Source organism: Paroedura picta, chromosome 7, assembly GCF_049243985.1.
Source record: "Paroedura picta isolate Pp20150507F chromosome 7, Ppicta_v3.0, whole genome shotgun sequence".
Lineage (NCBI taxonomy): Eukaryota > Metazoa > Chordata > Lepidosauria > Squamata > Gekkonidae > Paroedura > Paroedura picta.
This window is the reverse complement of record NC_135375.1, coordinates 58,422,937-58,438,803: the sequence shown is the minus strand read 5'-3', so window position 1 is coordinate 58,438,803 and position 15,867 is coordinate 58,422,937. Positions and strand designations below refer to the sequence as shown.

Genomic DNA, 15,867 nt, shown 5'->3' with positions numbered 1-15,867 from the left:
AAATGCTGTTAGAGAACATTTCCTAGACTGCTCATTGCCAACATGTAAAACAAAACAAAGCAACTCATAAAGTTGGCATTAAATTTATCTAAAGTATAAAGACAGATATAAAAGCAGTGAACTAGATTTGGAAGAATTCTTACCAATTAAAATAGGCCTCTTTGGGATAGAGCTCTAAAAAAAATAGTTCTGTGAACTTAACAGTGAACAAACCTTTATGGCTAGATCTCAAAATATCCTCTCCCCCAAAACTCCTAGGTGATTCTGCACTATAAAAATGCCTTTTATTATTTTATATGTCAACTGATGAATGGCTATATGCATGCAGTTAAAATGGGAATGGTGACCTATAATGGCTGACCTATAACTTGATTTATTGGTATGCACTGAATTGTGATGGTAGCAGGAAGTCAGGCTCATAGTGAGCCCCACTGATATGAACACTGAGGGACAATGTATATTGTTGCTGTTAGGTGCGAAGTCGTGTCCGACCCATTGCGACCCCATGGACAATGATCCTCCAGGCCTTCCTGTCCTCTACCATTCCCCGGAGTCCATTTAAGTTTGCACCTACTGCTTCAGTGACTCCATCCAGTCACCTCATTCTCTGTCACCCCCTTCTTCTTTTGCCCTCAGTCGCTCCCAGCATTAGGCTCTTCTCCAGGGAGTCCTTCCTTCTCATGAGGTGGCCAAAGTATTTGAGTTCATCTTCAGGATCTGGCCTTCTAAGGAGCAGTCAGGGCTGATCTCCTCTAGGACTGACCGGTTTGTCCGCCTTGCAGTCCAAGGGACTCGCAAGAGTCTTCTCCAGCACCAGAATTCAAAAGCCTCAATTCTTTGACACTCTGCCTTCCTGACAATGTACATATGAAGCAAGAAATTCATAATTAGGATTTCTCTAGGGTTGCTGACCTCTTGGTGGGAGTTGATCTCCCAGAGGTACAATTGATTTCCAGGTAACAGATCAGTTCACTAGGAGAAAATGCCCCCACTCTGTGGGGCTGCCCTTAAAAAGTGCTTGGAAACTTCAATTGGTACAGAACACTGCAGCCAGGGTGCTGATTGGCATAGATGTTAAGGGACCTCTGGTCTTGGCTTATCTACACTGGCTTCCAATCTGTTTCCAGGTACAATTCAAGGTGCTGGTCTTGACTTTCAGAGCCCTATATGGTTTGGAGCCAACATACCTGAAGGATCACTACTCCCTTAGGAACCCACCCAACCACTTTGGTCATCTTTTGACAGCCTGCTGAGGTAGTCCTGAGGTATGGTGGGAGATTTACATGGATCATGGAAGGTAAAGAGGATGCATTTGTTTTCCCAGTTCTATACATTAGCAAAGCCACTAGTTGTGGTTAAAACCAGTAAAAGAACTTAACTCAGAATCTTTCACATCACATCCACAGTTACAGTGTGTCAGGATTATACATGAGCTCAATATTTACCTCCATATACTGCTTGCTGGGGGGAGGGACAGCAACAGCAAGGGGTGCTGCTGCCTTTATGCTTTCCTTGATCACTTTTGTTCGCAGATTTTTTTATTGAAATAAACTAAAGTGAAGCTTCAGTTTGCAGGGGTACTGGTAGGAAAGAAGCTAAGAAAGCTTCTGAATCAAATATGTCAGTAAATAATGGTATCTGGATTTCACGTCAGTGCTTCTGAAACAAGAGATGTTGAACTTTCAAGATGCATCCAATTGGGCTCCATCTGGAACATAACTTAGTCTTGGGTTAACCGTTTATTCCAAAGAATTATATTTAAGGGAAGAAATCTGAAGCTCAGTTTTTTATTGTATAATATATAGTGCAGAGGACGGAAAGGAGGGCAAGGTTACGGGACAGATGCTGCACTTTAAAATGTTCTACTATAAATGTTACCACTATACTACGTCCTTCAATAGATATTTTTTTAAATAGTATGTCTCTCTTCATCCACCAGCAAATGCAACTCATTTAACTTAAATTGTACTGTGATAAACATGTAATACCTGGATACAAATAAGTTAAGTGAAATTAATGTTTCTTAATCTACAAATAGTTATTCAATAGAATTGTTACAATTTTAAAATACCCAGGGCTTTATGTTAACATTCAGGTTTCTTAAAAATTTAGTGTTGATAATAGTAGTTTTAAATCTGCACTGCTTTAAATTAATTAATATGACCAAAGATAGGATGAAGTTAAATTCCTACTTTTTTACTTTCATCCATTTCTGATCTTTTACTCATTTTTTGCTGATGCTTGTCTAAATGTTATTGATGTGTGCAGAATTTAAAATATAAACACTCACCCTATTTCAATATTATCTACATTTTTCTGTAATTATGATCTATTACACCTTTAAAATTGATCAAGGGATACTGGTAGGAAAGAAGCTAAGAACGCTTCTGAATCAAATATGTCAATAAAGAAGGAAATCTCTATGGCAAGAAATTGTTCCTATGTCACAGAAATACCAAAAGGATTTTGATTTTAATCAAAATATAAGGCCAGAGGTAACAGGATTATTAATTTTACATGATATTTAAAAGTTAACAAATAATAACCTAACAATGCTGTGAAACTAATATAATTTAAAATAAAGTTTTAGAGATGAGCCATTATTAATGTGATTTTCAGGTGAATGTGAAATAACTGCCATAAGAGTCCACCCAACCCTCCTCTCACTCCTCAGCCATGGAACACTTCTGATAACCCTGTGTTCACTGAAGGATGGCCCTCCTACAGGATAAAAATAAGGAGGCCTTAATACAGTGACCTGGAAAATGTTCTCCACCCCTTCTTTTTTGAACATCCAGTCTGACAAAGAGTTTAAAAACTCAAGTGTTAATTCTAATACAAGTTGTGTGACTTTTTGTATATGGATTTTGCACCCATAACCACTATCATAACAAAATTGTGCCTATTTTCTGTACCCTGAAAATAATTATTTTAAGTAACAGTCTTTTTAGCATCTGTGCCAATGACAATACATTTAGCCACTTGTTTCAAATCTAAAATGTTAGTAACTCAATATATCTTCTCTCTCAACAATAGCCTTTTGGAGAAGAAATGTTTCATAATATACGTATGTTTAAAAAGTCAAATGTAAACTTTGTGAAGCTGAGTTTTGGAGCTGAGCTTTGGAAGGATTTTACATTATTAGCACAATTTGTCCAAAGCAAACATAAGCTCTATGCAAGACATTATTTATTTAATAATTAAAACACTGAAGAAGAAAAATCACTGCTATCTCGGTCAAAGGATAAAGGGATCCAGTAGGGAGGAAACAGTGTGTCCTTAGAAACAAATAATTCCTGTCTTGAAACTTCAATGCTTTCCAAGTAACGGCAGTATATGTAGATGTAGAAGGAGAAGAGTTGGTTCTCATATGCCGCTTTTCGGTACTCGGAGTCTCAAAGCAGCTTACATTCGCCTTCCCTTTCCTCTCCCCACAACAGACACCCTGTGGGGTGGGTGAGGCTGAGAGAGCCCTGATATCTCTGCTCGGTCAGAACAGTTTTATCAGTGCTGTGGCGAGCCCAAGGTCACCCAGCTGGTTGCATGTGGGGGAGCACTGAATCAAACCTGGCTTACCAGATTAGAAGTCCATGCTCCTAACCACTACATCAAGCCGGCTCTCTGATGTCTGTAGTCTGGAAATAAACTGTAATTTCAGGAGATTCCCAGGTCCCTCCCATAGCCCAGCATCCCTAAATTATATTGAACATGCATGGAGAGGGCTAATATACATGGCTCTATTCACTTCCCTGTACATTCATTCAGTACACATACACGCACAAATGTACAGGCCTTTTGGTAAACATTAACAAGAGAACATTTAATTAATAGTTTGTACATTTGAAAATGGTGTCACTTTGTCAGATGTTGTACCTGTTGTTCCAGAAGTAAATATGTAGAGGAGACGGTCTTTTAGACTTCTAGCAATACGGAGATTATCTGGTACAGGATCATCAGAGGCATCATCCAGCTTGTCTAAAATGCTCTCAACACGTGGCAAAGTGGGTTCTTTTGTCATCAACCACACTTTAATATCATCTTGAAGGCTCGGAAGAATTTCTTCTAAGGTCCCAAGCATATCTTTAAAATAATTATATTGCAATATAGTAAATACAAGGTTAGACCCAAATGGAATAATACTGGTAGCCCACTATGGAGTAATTGGCTAATTTTGCCCCATTCAACCATGTCCCAGATGGGATTTGTACAACAGAACTCAAAGGGAGCCAAAGAAAATCAAGTCCACTTTCCTTACCAAAGTCCTGTCATGTCATCTGTAAAGACCCGCTCATGTTTTAGTTGTAACAATGTGACCAATATACTCTGTATATAAAACTTTTATATATTTCTAACAGTCATACATTTGGACAATAAAGATATAAGCATTGGTTATTGTTGTTGTTAGGTGCGAAGTCATGTCCGACTCATCGCGACCCCATGGACAATGATCCTCCAGGCTTTTCTGTCCTCTACCATTCCCCGGAGTCCATTTAAGTTCGCACCGACTGCTTCAGTGACTCCATCCAGCCACCTCATTCTCTGTCGTCCCCTTCTTCTTTTGCCCTCGATCTCTCCCAGCATTAGGCTCTTCTCCAGGGAGTCCTTCCTTCTCATGAGGTGGCCAAAGTATTTGAGTTTCATCTTCAGGATCTGATAAGCAGTGGTATTTATATCCAAATACTTAATGCAATATGGCCTCATTTTCATGTCTTCTAAATGTTCTTTATGAACAGTTTCATGCAATTCTAAACAGAGTAACACCTTTGTAAATCCATTGCAGTCAATGGAATTAGAAGGATATAACTCATTTTATGATTATACTGTTAGTTCCTAAAAGAATATCAATCCACAGCTTCTCCAGTTCTCATGGAATGCCTTAAGATATCAATGCAGTTACTACATACCATTTTGAATCTCTTCCTACATAGTTTAAATATTTACCTTTCAGGAAACTTTTCATTTATTAAATCAATTTTGCCTGCTTTACAATACAAATTAGAAAGCATTCAATTTCCATTGTTTCATAATATAATAATATTTCTTCAGTGAAAGTCCTTCCTTCCATCATCTTTTAATTTAAACCAGTCATGGTCATCTGGTAACGTTCTGGCAAAGAGTATTTTCAAAAGGAGAGACTGAGGTTTTTAAAGTTAAAAATTAAACCAGCAATACAACTCCAGATGTCATCAGTTTATATTTTAGTTTCAAAATATTTTTTAGAGTGCTGACGGAGAGGTTGATTCTGTGAAGGTTCAAGGGGGTAGCAGGTTACAGTGGATGAGCGATAAGGTTGTGAGTGCCCTGCATGGTGCAGGGGGTTGGACTAGATGACCCAGGAAGTCCCTTCCAACTCTATGATTCTATGTGCCCAGTACTTGGGCCTACAAAGCTAATTTCAGTAATTTGTGCATAGCTCTGCAGAAAGCTTTTTCACTGGGAAGTATTCAGACATAGAACTCCTCACCTGAAATGGTGCAGCCCTAGCAAAACGTTACCACTTGCTTATCATCATCATGAGAACATACAGTGTGGGACTTATTAGGGAAAGGGGAATAAAATGAGATAAGAGAAGGAATAGTCAGAGATTGGATATATACTGTACCTGCTCCCACCAGCAGCATCTTGGGTGCACAGCTGCTAATGCAGTGCAGGAGGGACCTGGAGCGGATGTTGAAATTGAGGAAAGCCACAACGCAGCCCAGCTTGGTCAGACCAAACCACAGGTGGATGAAATCTGGCTCATTGCTCATCAGCAGGGCTACAGTGTCTCCTCTTTTCAGCGTCCCGTCTTTGAGGAAAAGCTGGGCTATCCTGTTACTCCTCCTGTCCACAGCCCCGTAGGTGTGAACCTTCCCTTCATACACCAAGAATGGTTTACTGGGCTGTTTTTCAGCCAGCTTCACAAACTTGTCCAGCACGGAACAAATCCTGCCTCGCAGCCTGTAAGTTTCCACAGTCAGCCCGTATTTCATCACTTTCAGCAAAAACTTCAGGTCAGTCCAAAAGTAAGGGAAGAAGAGCTTCTGCAGAAAGTGCAGGGAGACGAGTCCAGCTGCCACTCCCGCTACCCAAAAGGGTAACATTGGCTCAGCTGCAGCAAAACGGAGGCGGGCAGGGTGGCAATTCTTCCCCCAGTCAGGCCACCCCCCACGTCGCCTCTCCTGCGATAAGAGAAGGTGCCCTAGGCTGCTTAGAAGCAACTCAAACGAATCCAAACAAACTAAATGAGCGTCGGGGGGGGGGGGGCTTCGCGAGACCGTCTCTGCCCTCAGCCACTCACAGAGAACCTCGTTTCTCACACAAAGCGGGAGAGCGGCGCCTCCCTCTTGTAGCCACCGGGAGGGAGACGCTAAATTCGTAGGCGGAGCGGCTTCTCTTGTCCCTGGGCACGATCGCGCGCCTCGCCCGGCCTCGAAGACACAAAGAAGGTCGCTTCGCTCTACCTTTGCACTCCGCTCTCCGCCGGTGGTGGTCGGTCGCCGAGCGCAACAAGCAACTTGCTCTTGCCCTGCGGATGGCACTTTCTACACCTCCATAGGACTAGACTGCCAGAGATTTAAAGTTTGCCCGGGATGGGCAGCAACGCAGGCGTTAGGGAGGTATTTTCTTCCTTCGTTGTGTAATCCTTTCAGGATGGCCAGATGGCCTTTGTTTGTAGCCGAATGCCAGACACCACACTTACAAAGGGTTTTTTTCCCTCACACATGGCACTTAATTTGGGGTTTTGTTTTTGCAGTTCTTGCTTCAATATATTCAAAGAGAAAACCTTATTGTCTACAAAGTACACCAGGTTTTAAAATACTTTCAACTTTTTACACAGCATTCTCACATAGATAGCATAAATTGCAGAAGATATTTGAAATTCAGTTCTGTGTCATGTATAGAAATATCAAATTTTGACCAAAGCAACCTTTTTGCCAATATATGCACTGTTGCTTTCCATAAATATAAACATGTATGCCTATTTCCCATTTCTTTTGCTTCCCTCTTCATTCTCTTTCAGCTAAAATCCATTTTTGTTGTGGCCTAAACATATAATTAATTAATTGTTGAGACCGGCTGCAGCAGAACAACAAAGAGGCAAGGTTTTTGTCTATGTTTAGATGAAGTTTAGATCAAGTAGAGCCAACAATGCCATCTCTGTCCCATAGATTTGCCTGACCGCAAAAGGGTACAGAGAAGATGAGTTGTCCAAGATTACCTGGTGCCATTCCGCACAGCGTTAATGTTGCTGAAGTGTTACCATTGTGTAACACTATTTATTCTTCGTTATTCACGACGTCGTACACAATCTGCAACACTCCTGCAAAAATTGCTTCGTTGTAGCGATTTTCAGGGGGAATCTACACAAGTGGATTCCCCCTAAAAAAAACTGCCTGACTCTTGAGAACAACCTGCAACACACCTGAAAAATATATGTGTGTTCTCAATACAGTGGTAGCAAGCATGTCCCCCCCTTATCTCTCGCACCCGAGCTTCCGGCATCTCGATTGCCATTCCCCCCCCCCTTAAACCGACCAAAGCAACGAATAAATGATGCTTCTTTAGCTGAAATCCCTCCACAAGCAATTGTCCGTAAAGTTTCCAAGCACAATATAGCCCCCTGTTTGACACTGGCCACTGGGGGGGATTTTTTTTTTTTACTTTCAGAGCGTGTAAATGAGTAAGTGCCAATGAAAAAGGTCTTTCTGATACATCGAATGAACGATATGCGTTGCTATGGGTGTTTTCGTGTTTTAAAAAACAGTTTTTAAAGAGAAACATGAACACGACAGTTCATTGGCTGCTCTGTTTGATTGACAGCCAGGGGAGGGAGGAAGCGCAGAAAAATATTGCCTCCTTTGTTGCGATTTCAGGGAGACCGGAAACTTGTGCGTTACGAGAGCAGCGCTAGTGGGAGAGCCTTTTTTTCAACAGAACCAGCTGTGTGCGTTACCGAGACCTGCCACTTTTGCTTCCAGCGCTTTTCAATTGCGCTCAGACTTAGCAAAATTGCCCATTTTGCGGAATGGCCCCTGGTCTGCTACCTTTCAGTCCCCTTGCTCAGAAAGGGAAGATTAGAGACTGGGTGATAAATTGGTCAGATTATTTTTCTGTAGGGATTTTCTTAAAGTAGTGAGTAGATAACTGCCTCTTTTGAGTGACCAAGTGAAAGTGGACTGAACTAATGATTGATTTATGATGAACAGTAAGGGCCTTTAGCAGCCATAGCACAAGCCTTCATAGATCCTAGGATCTTGCTAACATCGGTCATGGAAATTGGAATTAAATGATCCATAAATGATCAGGTAATATAGTAAGCATTTCTGCTGAATGAGCTATGTTTCAGTTGGGGTCCAGATCAGAGCATATTAGCAATATTTATCAACAGAAAAAACCTCAAACAACTCAACTAGTTGTATGTTCCTGAGGTTCATATTTAGAGTCAGCAGATATTGACTTACCTTGTTGATTCAGGAGTTGTTTGGATAAAAGGATTATTCTGCAGATGCCTTTTTAACTCATCATAAAAAGAAATGAACATACCTGGTATGGTGAATGTGCATTTTTATGAGGTATCAGCATTATGATCCTAGCTGCATTCTTGGTTTTTTTTACCCAAAGGAACTCTTTTGCCAAAAAATTTCACTTGGATTTGGTATAATCACTTCATTTATATTCTTTATGAATTATCATGGACCTCATTGTCTTTTATGCCAAAAAGTACTAGATTTATTACTGTCAAAAAAAATCCTGGTGTACAACGGCCAAGATTTTGAAATATTAACATCACTTGAAGTACTTAAAAGTACATTACTATATCTTAGGAAATTATCTGATATTTTAATGGGGTTTATGTCTAGGAACTCTGTGGCAGTGATATCTGTGTTCTTGGTGCTTGGGGGGAACAATGGAAGAGTTTCTGGACTTCTGCCTTCCTCGTGGACCTCCTGATGGCACCTGGGTTTTGGCCACTGGGTGACACAAAATCTTGAATCAGATGGGCCATTGGCCTGATTCAGTATGGTTTCTTATATGTCCTTATGTGGCCTTCTTTGAAATGTTACATTTAAGAGCCTTTAGAAAAGCAGTGCTTTTACATAACTTACAACAGGGAAGTTCTATACATAACTAATTAAAATGAATGGGAGTGCTGCAAGATCACCAGTATACTGTGGGAAGTACTCAGGTGGTACCTTGATATTCTTAGTATGCAGAGTTTTAATTTTTAAAATTTATTTGAACCTGCTGTTTTTCATATTGGAAAAAATTATTTTTTAAAGATTCTCACTGATTCCTACCTTGGATCTCTCAAGGAGAAAATGCTGAAATTAGGCAATGTAAAACATTCTGATAAAATATATTAATGACACGTGATTCTATATTGTGTTGCTACTGCTTTTGTGAATTAATTGTATATCTTGATTTTAAGCATTCTGGCAGTTTGTCGTTACAGTATCAATAAATGATCCTTATTTGCTGGGAAATAACTTGCAGTTTTGAATAATCTTTCTTTCTTTGAGACAGGAGTCCCTTCAAACATGGAAAAGACAAGTATTCATACTCTGCTTGAATACATTTTTAAAAATGTTTATTCCCCCCAGAATCTAGGAGCCTGCATTACTCTTCCACCTGCTGGACAAAGTGAGAAAACATTTGCTTCACAGTAGAACTGGGAATGTAAGAAACTGCTTCCACAGAATGTTTCTCTACATTAGAGCAGTTAAAAAACGCCCGCAAAATTCTTCATCAATTAACTGTTCATCATCTATTGTATGGCTGTTTTGTAGGATGCTTCATTATACAACATACTTCCTAAGCATTCTGTAAAGAAACACATGTTTTTGGAAGTTTGAACTGAGCAAGACCTTCACTATAAGTTTTGAAAGTTTCTCTCACTCGGCAGAGAACAGGGAGGATGGGGAAGTAAGATCTATTGCTTTCCAGTCTCATCTCAGCCACCTTCTTAGAAATGCTAATAAGTCTAGACCAAGGGTAGTCAAACTACGGCTCTCCAGATGTCCCTGGACTACAATTCCCAGGAACGCTGGCAGGGGCTCCTGGGATTTGTAGTCCAGGGACATCTGGAGGGCCGCAGTTTGACTACCCCTGGTCTAGACAGTGCCCCCTCCCACCAAGCAGGCATAGAAATATGGAAGGTTAGTGAGATGAGTCTGCAGTGCAGTGCTGGTTCAATAAAGGGATCTAGCTGGGCAACAGCTGAGTATATTGGAGGAATGGGAATCTGGGTTGGAATCATAGAATTATAAAGTTGGAAGTGACTTCCTGGGTCATCTAGTCCAACCTGCTGCACAATGCAGGATACTCACAAACATATCACTCACCCACTGTAACCTGACACCCCCTTGAACCTTCACAGAATCAGTCTCTCCATCAGATGGCTATCTAGCCTCTGTTTAAAAATTTCCAAAGATGGAGAACCCACCACCTCCTGAGGAAGCCTGTTCCACTGAGAAACCGCTCTAACTGTCAGGAACTTCTTCCTGATGTTTAGACGGGATTTCTTTTGCATTAATTTCATCCCATTGGTTCTGGTCCATCCCTCTGTGGCAAAAGAGAACAACTCTGCTCCATTCTCTATATGGCAGTCTTTTAAATACTTGAAGATGGCTATCAGATCCCCTGTCAGTCGTCTCCTCTCCAAGCTAAACAGGCCAAACTCCTCCAACCTTTTATCACACGTCTTGATCTCCAAACCTCTCATCATCTTTGTTGCCCTCCTCTGGACACACTCTAGTTTGTTTACATCCTTCTTCAACTGTGGTGCCCCAAACTGAACACAGTACTCCAAGAGAGGCCGAACCAGAGCAGAGTAAAGTGGTACCATCACCTCCTGTGATCTGGACACAATACTCTGATACAGCCCAAAATACCATTTGACTTTTTAGCCACTGAGTCACATTGCTGACTCATGTTCAATGCATGGTCTACTAAGACTCCTAGATCCTTTTCACACATACTACTGCCAAGTCTCCCCCATCCTATATTGGTGTATTTGGTTTTTCCTACCTAAATATACAACTTTACATTTGTCCCTATTGAATTTGATTTTATTCAGTTTGCCCCAATTTTCGAGCCTGTCAATATTATCCTGTATTCTGACTCTGTCTTCTGTTGTGTTTGCCACCCCTCTCAGTTTAGTATTGGCTAGAAATTTAATAAGTATCCCCTCTAATCCCTCACCCAAAATTTATAAATAACACAGGATCCAGGACAGATCCCTGGGGCTTTCCGCTTGTCACTCTTCTCCAAGAGGATGCTGAACCATTTACAAGTACCCTTTGGGTACAATCTGTCAGCCTGTTATCGATCCATCTGATAGGATCCATACCTCAATTTATCAACTTGTCTACAAGAATATCATATGGAACCTTATCAAATATCATATGGAACCTTATCAAAAGCTTTACTGGTTTCCAAATAAACTATGTCCACAACATTCTCTCAAAAAAGGAGATAAGGTTGGTCTGACATGACTTGCTCTTGTGAAAACTGTGCTGAAATTACAGCTCTAGCCAAGGCTGCACAAGCCAAGGCAAGGGAGAAAGAGAAAGATACACCCAACTGAATGCAGAATTCCAGAGAATAGCTAGAAGAGATAAGAATGCCTTCTTAAATGAACAGTGCAAAATATTAAAGGAAAACAATAGAATAGGGAGGACCAGAGATCTCTTCAAAAAAATTGGAGATATGAAGATAACATTTCATGCAAAGATAGGTATGATAAAGGACCCAAATGGTAGGGACCTAACAGAAGCAGAAGAGATTTTTAAAAGGTGGGAAAATTATACAGAATAACTATACAAGAGTGAGCTTAACATCCCTGATAACCACTATGGGGGTAGTTCCAGGATGTCTGACCTGGAGCCAGACATCGTGGAATGTGAACTCAAATGGGCCTTAGGAAGTCTGAGCAACAATAAAGCTAGTGGAGGTGACAGCATTCCAGTAGAACTATTGAAAATCTTAAAAGACAATGCTGTAAAAGTGCTACATTCAATATGCCAGCAAATTTGGAAAACTCTACAGTGGCCACAGGACTGGAAAAGGTCAGTTTACATTCTAATCCCAAAGAAGGGCAATGCCAAAGAATGTTCAAACTACCACACCATTGCACTCATTTCTCATGCTAGCAAAGTTATGCTCAAAATCCTACAAGCTAGGCTCCAGCAATATATGGACTAAGAAATTCCAGAAGTACAGGCAGAATTTCGAAGAGGCAGAGGAACTAGAAATCAAATTACCAACATACGCTGGATCATGGAGAAAGCTAGGGAGTTCCAGAAGAACATTTACTTCTACTTCATTGACTATGGAGCACAACAAATTGTGGCTAGTTCTTAAAGAGATGGGAATACCAGAGCATCTGATCTGTCTCTTGAAAAATCTATGTGCAGGTCAAGAAGCAACAGTGAGAACCGGGCGTGGAATCACTGATTGGTTCAAAATTGAGAAAGGACTTTGGCAAGGCTGTATACTGTTGCTTTGCCTATTTGTATACGGAGCACAGCATGAGAAAGGCGGGGTTAAATGAGTCACAAATTGGGATCAAGATTGCAGGGAGAAATATCAACAACCTCAGATATTCAGATATCACTCTAATGGCAGAAAGCGAAGAGGAACTAAAGAGCCTTTTGATGCGGGTGAAGGAGGAGAGTGCAAAAGTTGGCTTGAAACTCAACATCAAGAAAACTAAGATCATGGCATCTGGCCCTCTCAATTCCTGGCAAATAGATGGGGAAGAAATGGAGGCAGTGACAGATTTTATTTTCCTAGGCTCCAAGATCACTGCAGATGGGGACTGCAGCAAAGAAATTAAAAGATGCTTGCTCTTGGGGAGGAAAGCTATGGCAAATCTAGACAGCATCCTAAAAACCAGAGACATCACCCTGCCAACAAAAGTGCGTCTAGTCAAGGCTATAGTCTTCCCAGCTGCAATGTATGGCTGTGAAAGTAGGACCATAAGGAAGGCCGAGTGTCAAAGAATTGAGGCTTTTGAACTCTGGTGCTGGAGAAGACTCTTGCGAGTCCCTTGGACTGCAAGGCAAACAAACCGGTCAGTCCTAGAGGAGATCAGCCCTGACTGCTCCTTAGAAGGCCAGATCCTGAAGATGAAACTCAAATACTTTGGCCACCTCATGAGTAGGAAGGACTCCCTGGAGAAGAGCCTAATGCTGGGAGCGATTGAGGGCAAAAGAAGAAGGGGTTGACAGAGAATGAGGTGGCTGGATGGAGTCACTGAAGCAGTAGGTGCGAACTTAAATGGACTCCGGGGAATGGTAGAGGACAGGAAGGCCTGAAGGATCATTGTCCATAGGGTCGTGATGGGTCGGACCCGACTTCGCACCGAACAACAATAACAACAAATTGCTAATTAACATTACTGCTATGTTTTGAAGATTTCCAATGTGTTCTGAAAAAGAGTCAGATCACTGACTGATTGTTCATTTAGTCTGAGGAAGAGTGCATGCACTCGAAAGCTCATGCCCTGAATAAATCTTTGTGGGTCTTAAAGATACTACTGGACTCTATTTTTGTTGTGATCACCAAAGTATAATTTTGAAATGTAATGGCATGATTCTTCCACTTATTTATTTCTGAAAATTCAGATCCTAATAATCTAAAACCTTTGCATTTCTATGTTTTCCCATTATATTTTAATTTCTTAAAGTTATATGCCACCCTTCTACGAAGACTCAGGGTAGCTTACAACGATTTGAAATTTACAATGGTTAAAACAATTTAAAACATTTAAAACAAATAATTTACATTTAAAACCATCCAAGTGCATTACTATTTATCTGTCAAAGAGGGTGGGGAATAAAGTGCTTTGTTGGTACATAGAGTACATATTCAGTTGTTTCCAATTGTGTTCAGTCATAGGCCTGGTGGAACAGCTTTGTTTTCCAGGCCCTGTCGTAAGTCCTAGAATCATAGAATCATAGAATCATAGAATCATAGAATCATAGAGTTGGAAGGGGCCATACAGGCCATCTAGTCCAACCCCCTGCTCAACGCAGGACTAGCCCTAAGCATCCTAAAGCATCCAAGAAAAGTATGTATCCAACCTTTGCTTGAAGACTTCCAGTGAGGGGGAGCTCACCACCTCCTTAGGCAGCCTATTCCACTGCTGAACTACTCTGACTGTGAAAAACTTTTTCCTGATATCTAGCTTATATCGTTGTACTTGAAGTTTAAACCCATTACTGCATGTCCTCTCCTCTGCAGCCAGCAGAAACAGCATCCTGCCCTCCTCCAAGTGACAACCTTTCAAATACTTAAAGAGGGCTATCATGTCCCCTCTCAACCTCCTTTTTTCCAGGCTGAACATTCCCAAGTCCCTCAACCTATCTTCATAGGGCTTGGTCCCTTGGCCTCAGATCATCTTCGTCGCTCTCCTCTGTACCCTTTCAATTTTATCTACGTCCTTCTTGAAGTGAGGCCTCCAGAACTGCACACAGTACTCCAGGTGTGGTCTGACCAGTGCCGTATACAATGGGACTATGACATCGTGTGATTTTGATGTGATGCCCCTGTCGATACAGCCCAAAATGGCATTTGCTTTTTTTACCGCTGCATCACACTGCCTGCTCATGTTTAATTTACAGTCCACAAGTACCCCAAGGTCACGTTCACACACAGTGCTACCTAGAAGCGTATCCCCCATCCAGTAGGCATGCTTTTCATTTTTCTGACCCAGATGCAGAACTTTACACTTATCTTTATTAAATTGCATCTTGTTCTCATTTGCCCATTTTTCCATTGTGTTCAGATCTCGTTGAACTCTGTGTCTATCTTCCGGAGTATTTGCCAGTCCTCCCAATTTGGTGTCATCTGCAAACTTGACGAGTAGTCCCTCCACCCCCTCATCTAGATCATTAATAAATATGTTAAAAAGTACCGGGCCGAGCACCGAGCCCTGAGGTACCCCGCTACTCACCTCTCTTCAGTCTGATGAAACACCATTGACAACAACTCTTTGCGTGCGGTTCTCTAACCAATTCCCTATCCACCTAACTATCTGAAAATCCAGATTGCAGTCCTTCAACTTATCCATCAGAACATCATGGGGAACCTTGTCAAAAGCTTTACTAAAATCCAAGTAAATGACATCAACCGAATTTCCCCGATCCAGCAAACCTGTTACTTGGTCAAAAAAGGAAACCAGGTTGGTCTGGCAGGACCTGTTGGAGACAAATCCATGCTGACTTCCTTGGATCACCAAATTGTCCTCCAGATGTTTGCAGATCGCTCCCTTTAATATCTGCTCCATTATCTTCCCCACAACAGAGGTCAGACTCACTGGTCTGTAGTTTCCCGGGTCATCCTTCCTCCCTTTTTTGAAGATCGGAATAACATTTGTTCTCTTCCAGTCCTCCGGGACATCTCCAGTATTAAAGAGGTTCCGAAGATGATGGACAAGGGCTGTGCAAGTTCTCTGGAAAGTTCTTTGAGTACTCTCGGGTGCATTTCATCCGGACCAGGGGATTTGAACTCATCCAGTGCATCTAAATGCCTCTCGACAACCTCTCTATCCATGTTAAACTGCCACCCAGACACTGTCCTTTGGCTATGGCCATCTCTAGATGTGCCTAAACACTTTGACCTGTGGGAAAAAACAGATGTAAAAAAGGCACTAAGCCTTTCTGCTTTCTCTGCATCTTCCGTTAGAGTTTGTCCGTCCGCACCCAACAGTGGGCCTATTGCCTCCTTTACTTTACGTTTGCTCCTCACATAACTGAAAAATCTTTTCTTGTTACAATGGGCTTCCTTGGCCAATCTTAGCTCACTCTCAGCTTTGGCCTTTCTTATGATTGATCTACAATGCCTAGTAACCTGTAGGTACTCTTCTTTAGAGCTCTGTCC

General features: G+C 41.4%; 1 protein-coding gene across 1 annotated transcript in view; it reads right to left on the bottom strand.

Annotated features, from left to right (window-relative positions):
* SLC27A6 (solute carrier family 27 member 6) overlaps window positions 1–6,450 on the bottom strand; it is a 45,435-nt gene extending 38,985 nt beyond the window's left edge. The window contains exons 1-2 of the mRNA XM_077344468.1: window positions 5,603–6,450; window positions 3,874–4,080 (exon numbers count right to left, since the gene is read on the bottom strand). Coding sequence (XP_077200583.1) covers window positions 3,874–4,080; window positions 5,603–6,083 — 688 coding nt within the window. The 5' untranslated portion in view covers window positions 6,084–6,450. The remainder of the gene's footprint in view (window positions 1–3,873; window positions 4,081–5,602) is intronic.
* Between the last annotated feature and the right edge of the window lie 9,417 nt (window positions 6,451–15,867).